Below are 11,371 nucleotides of genomic sequence, written 5' to 3' on the forward strand. Positions count from 1 at the left end.
TAAAACCGACTTTTGGCCTTCTCGCCATATTTTACTGACCCTCCACCCACCATGACGTCCGATGCCAACAGGACCGGACAATTCTGCCCATAGTCTGAACATACATTTTCGACTATCAATCAGTTTTAAAAAAATTTTCAGTATAAATAAAAGAAACCACTATAAGCACTATCTTTGTCTTTCTGGAGTTAAATAAAAACAAGCACCTGGTAATAGTTTAAATGCAAAACTTTAGGCAAAAATGTTTTTAAATATATTCTGCAATTTATTTTTGCATCATCTAGAAAACAAAGACACTCAGCAACCCTGTTACAAGATATCTTAGAGTTGAATTTTCTGTGCCCGCTGGAGTCAGGCGTCATGGCGGGTGTGAGCGGAGAAAATGGCGGGAAGGCCAAAAATCGGTTTTACAATGTCATGAAGCCAGTTTGAAATCGTCCACTCCGCCTGTCAACGGCAGGCCACATTTCCTGCCGCCACATGTCCGGAACTTCATTTTAATACATCTGCATATCATTACAAGCCCAGCTCACCAGAATCATCCACCCACATCAAATTTACCACCTACGTCTTGACAAGTGTGACATGCAGAATTCGGGACTTACCGTCAGGGCCTTGTTCACGCCATGGACATCCAAGGAGCAGAAAATGCTGGACCCCAACAATAACGGGACCCTGGAGGAGCATGCATCGCATGCTGGGTGGATTCTCATGGACATGGCTCCGCCACGAAGCAGCTCATGGAAGGCGGAAAATCACCTTTAAGGGTCTACTTTGGTGCCTTGGTCGTGGTCTACTACGGATGATCATCAAGGGAGTGGAGAGGAAGTTCCAGCGGTGAGAGGGAGAGGAAGGTGTACTGGGGGTGTGTGGGAGAGGAAAGTCAAGGTTTGACTGGAAGAGGAAGGTGTATCAAGGGGGGTGAGTTTGGGAGGTGGGGAAGGAAGGTGTAGGGGGTGAGGGGTGTCAGGAAGATATAATAATGTTATTGGAATTTATTGTAAAATAGTGGTATTTCTGTCTATATATGTGTGTGTGAGACTTAATTGGATTAAAGGCAGCTGATCTGAAGGCTTTGATGTAAACACGGTAAACATGGGGGATGTTTAGAATGAAATGACATTGCACTTTTAAATAAACCAGACTAGGTTATTTTCAAAGGAGGGGTGAAATGTGTCACCTAGCCAAGTGAAATTTAGAAACTGTGTGTTTATTTTTCCCAAAGATTACTGGTAAAAATTAATGCTATGAAAGGTTTTTATTATCAGGAAGATAAAGTCCAAAGACATAGTGAAACAATGGAAATTTGCATTCAAAGGGGAAATATGTATAAAGGAGTGAAGGCTTTGTGTTAAGGGTAGGCATTTTAGATCTTACAAGTGTGAAAAGCCTTCAGCATCTATGCCTCAACCTGCTGTTTTCAAAGAACTGAAATTAAGAAAACTCACTTTGAATTCAACTTGTTCAGGGTATCATGTTTCTTTGTCTAGGTCTTGTAAAACCTATGTGTCTTACTGTTGCCTTAATGAAAGTGTAACGGGGATTACGTGGTGGATTTAGAAGTTATCATAGTAGTAATTTGTAGATCTGTGTATATGTTTAAAATCATTCATCTTATTAATAAATGTTTAATCTAGTTTTGTATAATCCTATAAGACTTGGTGGTCTTATTATGACCGAATTCAAGGCAAATTGCAAAACAAGTTGTGGTAGTTGTTTCAAGTTTTCCTTTGGGATTTGAACAACTCATCATTTACCATCTGCTGTGTCATAACAAAAATTGGGTACTCTTTGCAGGATATATTTGAAATTCCTTGATTGGTTTGGAGCTGGTTAATCTTAAATTTATGGGAGGAATTTTCCCATCGGCGAGCGGGCATAAACTGACGCAGGATGACATCGGGTGGAACTCCCGATGTCACCCCGCATCATTTCCATTTTCAGATCGGCAGGCGCGCAGTTGACTTGGCTGCGCCCCCGCCGACCTGTCAACGGCCTATTGAGGCCATTGAGAAACTAATTAAAGCCATAAATGGAACTGCCTGGCCAACCTTAAGGTTGGTGGGCAGGCCGGGAGCCCTGGCGGGCTTCCGAAAAAGCATGAAACCTCATCCACGGGCTGGATGAGGTTTCATGAGGATATTTAAATGTTTAATAAAGGTTTCAATGAAAGTTATGGACATGCCACAACTCATATGACAGTGTCACATGAGGGGACATGTCAGGGAAATTTTTCCATCATTCGTATTGCAAATTTTAATTCGGAGCCAATCGCACTGAGGCAGCACTTAGCCTCAGGGACATCAGTGCGCTCTTTTGCACTCCCGGCTGAGGGAATCCCCCTCCCGCCCGCACAGGGAGCGCATAGCACTTCCGGCGGACATCATGCTGGGTGGGCCTTAATTGGCCCGCCCATGTAAAATGGCAGTGCGCCCCCGATTGGGGGCGTCGATCACACACCCGCCCACACCCACTCCCGCACTTCCCTCCCAACGGGGGGGAAAATTTTTCCCTATGAGTAGGAGAAGCACTTTAAATTTAGGAGCTGGTGTGAGACTTTTTTGTAGTAGTGAGACTGCAACATGGCTTTGGCAATTGCTAAGTCTTGTCTGGGAGTTGAAGTTATAACTTTGGTTGGTTTACAAAAGGTAACTAAAGCTAAGATAATGGAATTGGCAGATAAATTACAATTAGGATTACCTGTAGGGGTGAGGAAATCAGACATAATTGAAGGTATAGTACAGCATTTGAAGTTGGAAGGAATACCTGAGAGTCCGTGTTCTCCAAGGGGTGGTTCATTGGAATGGGCTCAAATTCAGTTGCAAATGAAAAAACGGAACTAGAGGCAGCAGAAAAAGAAAAAGAGCATTTAAAAAAATCAGGCAAAAAGGCAGGAGAGAGAAAACAAGAAAGCGAATTAGAAATGGTGAGATTAGAAAAGGAGGAAGGAGAAAGAGAGAGAGAGAGAAAGAAAGAGAATTCCGGCTTAAAATGCCGGCAGTTAAAGAAGAGGCAGCAGTAGGTGAGGCAGGACTTATTTCCAGATCAGAACCCAGTAGGGAGATGTTTAAATTTGTACAAGTTCTTCCAAAGTTTGAGGAAAGAGCTGTTGAAGCATTCTTTATTTCATTTGAGAAGATAGCTAAACAAAATCTATGCGTTTTACTGTTGCCTTAACAAAAGTGTAACTGGGAGTTAGATTAAGTAGAGGATTTAGAAGTTATCATAGTAGTAATTTGTAGATACATGTAGATAATTTTACATGTATTAATAAACGTTTAACCTAGTTTTGTAAAACCTATAAGACTCGGTGGTCTTATTACGACTGAATTCAAGGCATTCGTTCGAAATTTATACAAATTGCAAAACGAATCGGGGCAGTTGTTTCAAGTTTCCCTTTGGGATTTGAACAACTCAGCATTTACCATCTGCTGTGTCATAACTGGGGGGAGAGGTTGGGAGGGGAGAACAAAGGTGTCAGGGGGTGAGGTTGGGGGGAGAACAAAGGTGTCAGGGGGTAAGATTGGGAGAGGGGGAAACGAAGGTGTCGGGGGTTAGGTTGGGAGGGGGGAATGAAAGTGTCGGGGTGAGGTTAGGAGAGGGAACAAAGGCGTCGGCGGGTAAGGCTGGGAGGTGGGGAGGGAGTACTGGGGAGGAGGGTGTAACAGGGCAGAATACGGCAAATCGGGAGGAAGGTGTAAGGGAAGGCATTTGGAGGGGAAAGGAGTTCGGCGGGGAGGAAGGACTTTGGGTGGAGGAAGGAGTTCCGAAGGGGAAGAAGTCCATGGGGAAGGAGACCAGAAGGAGGAAGCAGTCCAGGGGGAGGAAGGAGTAAGGAGGGTGGAAGAAATAGGGTGGAGGAAGGAGTAAAAGGGGGTAAGGAGTAAGGGTGGAGGAAGGGGTAAGTGGGGGAAGGAGTAAGGATGGAGGAAGGAGTAAGGTAGAGGTAAGGCGGGGGGAAGGAGTGCTGGGGGAGGGAGGAGTCAGGAGGGGGGGAGGAAAGATTCCAGAAGGAAGAAGGAGTCTGGAGGACAAAGGAGACCGGGGGGGAGGAAGGAGACTGTGGGGGAGGAAGATATCAGAGGGGGAAGGGGTTTGGGGGCAGTAAGGTGTCTGGGGAGGAACAAGTCTTGGGAGAGGAAGTAGCTTTTTTTAATTCATTTTTATGGGATGTGAGCGTCGCTGGCTGGGCCAGCATTTATTGCCCATCCCTAGTTGCCCTTGAGAAGGTGGTGGTGAGCTGCCATCTTGAACCGGTGCAGTCCATGTGGTGTAGGTACATCCACAGTGCTGTTAGAAAGGGAGTTCCAGGATTTTGACCCAGTGACAGTGAAGGAACGGCGATATATTTCCAAGTCAGGATGGTGAGTGGCTTGGAAGGGAACTTCCAGGTGGTGGTGTTCCCATGCATCTGATGCGATCATGGGTTTGGAAGGTGCTGCCCAAGGAGCCTTGGTGAGTTTCTGCAGTGGATCTTGTAGATGGTACACACTGCTGCCACTGTGGTAAGAATAAGAGAGGGCAGAGTGGGCCAGTAGGCTGGGAGAGTGAGGGTGCAACGGTATCAGTAGAATTGATGGTGATTGTAGTTGATGGGGATTTGGAGGCAGACTCGGATCCTGGGGGTGGGAAGGAGGTGGTCGGGGAGGTTAATGTGGATGGGGGTGGTATTATTGGGAAGGTAGGGAACATGCACATTCACATGGACATCCCTGAGAGAAAAAGGCTGACAGCTGACGGTGGGGAGGTGGAAGGTGATGTCAGGAGGGTTGACAGTGATGGTGGAAAGGACATGGGTGACTGGAGGAGGGGAAAGGACGACATGCTTCTAAAACCAAAAGTGAAAGAAGACTCGTGTTGGATGGGAGCAGGTGCTGCATGGCAGTGCACTCAGTGGGTGGGCGGAAATGCAGGTCAGCTCAGATGTCGGGGTTACAGGCAAAGGGGACTCAGAGGGAAAGGGCAACCTCTGCAATTCCTGAGTGGATGACCCAGGGCTGTCCAGCTGCTGCTCCCTCTCCCTTTGGGTGCCCAAGGGCCCCAGCATGACTCCCTGAAGGAAAGAGCACCTGAAGGGACGTCGAGGTGCTCTGTTTCCCTCTCACGTTGCCACTGCAGTAACTCACCCATGGCTACCACAATGGATTGCAGGTCTGCGCATATCCCTGCGTTCTGCTGGACCAGGGTCTCCATGGCTTCTGCCATTCTTCCCATAGAGACCTACATGTGCATACATGTGGGCACCACTTCATCAGAGAGCAGGCGGACGCACTCCTCCGACTCCCGTGCTACCCTGTTGAGGGCTTCCAACAGCTCTGCGTGATGTCCCCCACCCTCTGCTGAGTCTCTACAATGAGTTGGAAGACCAAATCCAGAGGTTCGTCATCTGATTCGGACCTCACAGATGCCTCTTCCCCAGCAGTCCTCCGAGTGCCAGGGAGCTCGGCTGAACCTGCTCCTCCTGCTGCGGACATGTGTCCGTGCGGTGACCACCAGATTGTGAACCTGAGCTTGCTCTAGATCTAGGTCCCACCGAGGTGTGTGTCTGTGTTGATGGAAGGTGTGGTTAAGCACAGTGACAGGTCTTCCATGCTGCTTATTTCCAGCTCTTCAATAGAGAAGGAGTCCTCTTGGCAAGAGGGGAGGACATGGATGGAGCTGAAGGACTGGCTGGCTGAGGGTGTTAGTTCCCTGTGAACCAAAGTGGAAATAATTAGTGCATGGCAGCAGAATCAAAAACAGGAAACAGAGCACTTACAGTTGCTTTGAGAGAGGGATGATGCGGTGCAGGATCCTCATGTGGATATTCGCCGCCGACCTCACTGTCACCGCAGGCACGGTCCATGTCCTCGCCAGTCAGTGTGATGGCTCCTCAAAGTGAGTGAGGGGCCTAATGTGGGCCACTCCACCCCCCCCCCCAATCTGGGACCTCTCCCTCCTGTTGTGGGCCAGCTTCTCCTGCATGAAAACGGATGGAGAGAGTGTGAGCAGGACACATGGCACTGCATGGAATGTTTGTGTGGTGAGCGGAGCCATGGACAGGGTGAGGATGTGAGCTCCAGAGGATATGACCCTGATGGAGATGTGAGGATGTGTGTAAGAGTTAGTGCTGTTGTCCTTTGAGGTGTGAGATCCCTATGGATGTGTGATGGGTTTGTGAGTGTGTGAGTTGAGAGTGATGAGAAGAGTGACTTACCCTGGTGGAACGTATGAGACCATTCATCCCGTAGTGGAGCTGGGTGGCTGTCCTCTTTTGCAGGGCATTGGCACTGACCACCACTGCTACCGCCTCCCATGCTGGATTTATCACCTTGCTTGCTGCCCTTCGTCCAGAGCAGGGGTAGAGTACATCACAATGGGCCTCCACAGCATCCAAAAGGCATTCCAGAGATGTGTTACTGAATCAGGGGCTGCAGTCTTCTTGCCTTTCGGGGCCAAGTCTTCCCTGCAGCCGCTGAGGCTGGAAGCACTGAGAGGTGTGGATGCGGCTGCTCCTTAAATATAGCGACAGGCATGAGGAAGCGGCAAGGTGACTGTGTGGCGGGCAAACTGGATGCCGCCCGTCAGCGAAATAGCATGTTCCCTGGGAATGCATGATTAATGAGGTGGGATTGGGACGATGCGGCATGGAAAGCCGCCATTGCGGCCGACGGGTAAAAGGTTCTTTTTCCCGCCCACTCCCCACTTAGTGCAAACCTGGGATGATTCCACCCTTAATTTGTCTTTTACCAGCTTAAACCTGTGACCCCTTGTTTTATTTTCACAATTAAAGCAAGTCACATTTTCCTGATGATATACTTGTTTAAGATTAACATGACAGGCTTTTCTTTTATGGGCAGGGTTTTCCAGATGGTACAGTTTCTGCCCCGCCACCCGAAGAGTACAGCAGTCCCACAGTCATTTAACACGATGGGGAAAGTTAATTGGCTGGAGACGGGTCTACCGTCTGAGTGAAGGGCAGAAGTTCTGCCTCAGAGTGCTGCCAGTTAACCCGAATGGCCAATGGCTCTGTCATTCCAGCAGTGCCAGTGGCAGCAGTGGCCGGGACTGGGACTGCAAGCAGACCTCAGATTCTTATCAAAGTCCAGGATGAAGTAAGTGTCGCATGTCTCATAGCAGGGAGGGGAGATGAGACACGAGAGGGTGGGGAAAGTGGGGCGAGGGTCTTGATTGAGAAGCCAGGGGGGTGTGGGAGCTCCTGTGGGGAGGAAGACCTTGGTGGCAGTGGTGGGAGGGGGCAGCATTGGAGGCTGGGGGTTGCCCGATATGAATAGGCAGCCCTTGAGGAAGGTGCCCACCCCCCCTTCCCACCCTGCTGGGCTTCCCTCCTGCCCCTGAACTGCTCCTGCCAGCCTCAACAGATGGCCACTTAAGGTCCTAAATTAGGATGAGAGTCTGCGAGCCACCCAAGACCTTGTCTGCCCCTCTGTAAAATTGTGGGCAGACTGGGACCAGGCAGGAGGTTGGCAGGAAGGCCACCCAGAAAATTTTATGAGCCCCCCCATGCCATCTGCAAACCCACTGGCAGGACATCATAATACTCTGCCCAGTTTCTCCAGTGTTTTCCTATAACTGAGACCTTGAAGATTAATGAGTGGTTTTGTTGTAGTCACTTCAGATGATTTAGCTTTTGCAAGAGAAATGTTCAGGTCTACATGATCCAGAGAAATGAAAACAACTTCTTAGTATCAGTTTCAAAAAGGGAAACTTTTAGCAAAGAGTTTGATAATTATTTTTTACCACTGATGTGATTTATTAATATTTCATGCATTTTTGTGTACGGCTTGCTTGTGGGCATATTAATAAAGGATAAACACAAGAACACTGTGTAAGGCAAGTTAATGAATATGAGTCTTGAAGCTATATCTTCTTTGGCTGGCCTCATTAGGTTTGAATTACAGTATTAACAACTATTTATGGATTGAAGCAAAATGACAAAGGAAGATTTCCTTTAAAGTTTGGTAAAATTAATTGGCTTTGATTATTTCTGAGAAAAAATTTACTGCTTCCTAATAAATAAAATAGAGCAATAGCCTGGAAATTTCTATTTGCAACATTAGTAAGCATTTTTGGAACATCCCTATTTGTTGTTTTAATGGAGGTTTTAATCCATTTGAAAGAAATGGATTATTTGCTCCATTCAAACAGCAGATCAAGGGATGCCACACAATTGTTATAGCAAGTTAGACATCCTGACACTATTATCATGAACAATAATTTCTAGGCTAATTTATTTTACAGAGCAATGAGTTGCAACCAGCTTGGCTTTCACAGATTTAATCCATTGCTTTTTTTGTTTCCTGTCAACTGGCAGCATGTAACAGCCTCCGTTAAATTAATATATTATTAATAGTTACGCATGGTTTTACATATTACCTTGGTATAACAGACAATTTACTTGAAAGCTTTCTTTTTTTGTTTTCTTCAGGGTATTTTTGTCCTGGGTTTGCCATACGCTGTTCTGCACAGTGGATATGTTGGATTGTTCCTCATCATGTTAGCTGCTGTTATTTGCTGCTACACTGGCAAAATTCTCATTGCTTGTTTGTATGAAGAAAATGAAGAAGGACAGCATGTCAGAGTGAGGACATCATACGAAGACATTGCCAATGCCTGCTGCAAGCAACTATTCCCCAAACTAGGAGGCAAAATTGTTAATTGTGCCCAGTTAGCTGAACTAATTATGACCTGTATTTTATATCTGGTGGTAAGTGGGAATCTCATGTTCCACAGTTTCCCACATATGCAAATGTCAGAGAAAACCTGGTTTGTAATAGCAGTTGTTATATTGGTCCCATGTCTTTTCATACAAAATCTTCGGATTGTATCAAAACTGAGTCTTCTTTGCTCTGTGGTCCATTTTGTTGTGACATTCGTTGTGATTACTTATTGTATGACACAAGCGCAGAAATGGTCATGGAAAAGGGTAAACTTTTCAATGGATTTTGAAAACTTTTTGGTTTCCATTGGAGTTATCATTTTCAGCTACACTTCACAGATTTTCCTGCCAACTCTGGAAGGCAGTATGAAAAACAAGGGTAACTTTGTGTGCATGTTGACCTGGACTCATTTGTCTGCATGTATCTTTAAAACAGTCTTTGTCCTTGTCACATTTTTAACCTGGGGAAATGAAACAAAGGAAGTAATCACAGATAACCTGCCATTCACCCTGCGGATGTTGGTGAATGTGTGCTTGGTGGTCAAGGCTCTCCTTTCCTATCCGCTGCCCTTTTATGCAGCTGCTGAAGTTTTGCAAAGTTGTATTTTGAATCAAAGCTCAGTGGAAGCGAAAGCTCAAGTCTGGGCACTTGTTCTGCGAGGCTGCTTATTGATGTTAACACTCCTAATGGCCATATTTATGCCCCACTTTGCCCTCTTAATGGGGTTAACAGGCAGTGTTACAGGAGCTGTTTTGACTTTTCTTCTTCCTTCAGTTTTTCACTTGAGGTTGCTCTGGTATAAATTAGGTAATCTGCAAAGATTCCTGGACATTTCCATTATCTTCCTAGGATCACTTTGTGGTCTTTCTGGAATATTCTGTTCAGTGAAAGGACTAATTCATGCTTTCAGAAGAAGTTAAATGTGCATCTTACCCCTCTGATGACTGAAATTAAGTATCTGTTATATATAAACAAATACAAAACCCGTCATTTGATTAATGTAACCTTTTACTTCTTTCTGGGTCACGTCCTTTACATAGTTTCTTAGTGTTATTAAGAGATGCATACGGGAGAATTTTAATTCGTGGGTGTGATGTAATGGGATGTGCGGGGCGCAAATCTGAGAGTTGCAGTGGGAGGCAAGATCCATTTAATGGCTGGGTTTCATTGCCATCTAGCCAGCCAACTGCCTTCCATGAAACAAGCACCCAGAGACAGCTTGCCAGCTTTGGACCCACAAAGATTGATTACCCCAGAGGTGCTAGGCCTGTACTCAGGTAAATTGGGTGGGGGCAGCACTGAGTTTGGGAACATTTCATGGGTTGAATTAGATGCAGACATAAATGGCAGTGGCCAAATTTTCTTTGTGAGGCCCAAAGGAGCCCATCTATTCTTCCTGACACTACACTTGACTGCGTCTCTGCTAGGAGTCTATCAGTTTTTACCAGCAAAGCTGGCGGGCTGATAAGTGGCAAGTAACATTCACACCATCCAAGCACCAGGCAACGACCACCTCCAACATGAGAGAATCTAACCATCATCCCTTGACATTCAATGGCATTACAGTTGCTGAATCCCCCACTATCAACATCCTCGGGCTTACCATTGACCAGAAACTTAACTGGACCACTATATGTATACTGTGGTTATAACAGCAGGTCAGAGGCAGGGAATTCTGTGGTAAGTAACTCAACTCCTGTCTCCCCAAAGTCTGTCCATCATTTACAAGATATAAGCCTGGATGAGTGTGGCTCCAACAACGCTCAAGAAGCTTGAATCCATCGAGGACAAAGCAGTCCACTTATTGGGCACCCATCTTCCACCTTAAACACTCACTTCCTCCACCATCAGTGCACAGTGGTAGCAGCATGTAACATCTACAAGATGCACTGCAGCAACTCATCGAGGCTCCTTTGACAGCACCTTCCAAACCCGTGACCCCTACCACCAAGGGCAAGGACAGCAGACGCATGGGAACACCACCACCTGCAAACTCCCTTCCAAGCCACACACCATCCTGGCTTGGAATTCTATCACTGTTCTTTCACTGTCGCTGGATCAAAATTCTGGAACTCCCTTCCTAACAGCACCGTGGGCATGCCTACATCAGGTGGACTGCAGCAGTTCAAGAAGGTGGCTTTACTACCACCTTCTCAAGGGCATTTAGGGGTGAACAACAAATGCTGGCTGTGCCAGTGATGTCCACATCCTATGAAAGAATAAAAAAATGTATCTACTTCACTTGTTAGGGAGTTAAATTTGTATCATGATAGGAGCCTGATTTGCATCATGAGGCAGGCAAGTGCCTCAATTGCTCAAAGGAACAGCAGCATTACGACAGTCACAGGGTCCAGCTGCTGACTGTTAGAGGGAATTCAATTTCCCACAATATCTCAGTTACACCCCTACAGATGAAAGGATATATGCATTATTCATTTTTACTTATCAATCCAAAACTTAATTTTTTTTTTCAGGATTAACCAAACCATCCAAAGCTGTTCAAGTTGATTTGATTTGTTTGATCACCTCTTCTGAATACCATATTTTGCCCACCCTTCCAATTTACTCCTCCAAAAACCTATCTGTGCTATGTACTCTCAAGAACTAATATTTCTAGATAGTATACAATAAGAATAAAGCACTTTCAAGCTGTAAATAATACTCAGCACTCAAAGGGTTAGTGACTCTACTGTTGTTGAATAATAAATTCT

At 46.0% G+C, this 11,371-nt stretch overlaps 1 protein-coding gene across 1 annotated transcript in view; it reads left to right on the top strand.

The window, feature by feature from the left end:
* LOC144681117 (vesicular inhibitory amino acid transporter) overlaps positions 1-9,580 on the top strand; it is a 48,867-nt gene extending 39,287 nt beyond the window's left edge. Inside the window, exon 2 of the mRNA XM_078542847.1 lies at positions 8,429-9,580. Coding sequence (XP_078398973.1) covers positions 8,429-9,580 — 1,152 coding nt within the window. The remainder of the gene's footprint in view (positions 1-8,428) is intronic.
* Positions 9,581-11,371: the final 1,791 nt, after the last annotated feature.

Source organism: Cetorhinus maximus, chromosome 5 (assembly GCF_964194155.1).
Source record: "Cetorhinus maximus chromosome 5, sCetMax3.hap1.1, whole genome shotgun sequence".
NCBI lineage: Eukaryota > Metazoa > Chordata > Chondrichthyes > Lamniformes > Cetorhinidae > Cetorhinus > Cetorhinus maximus.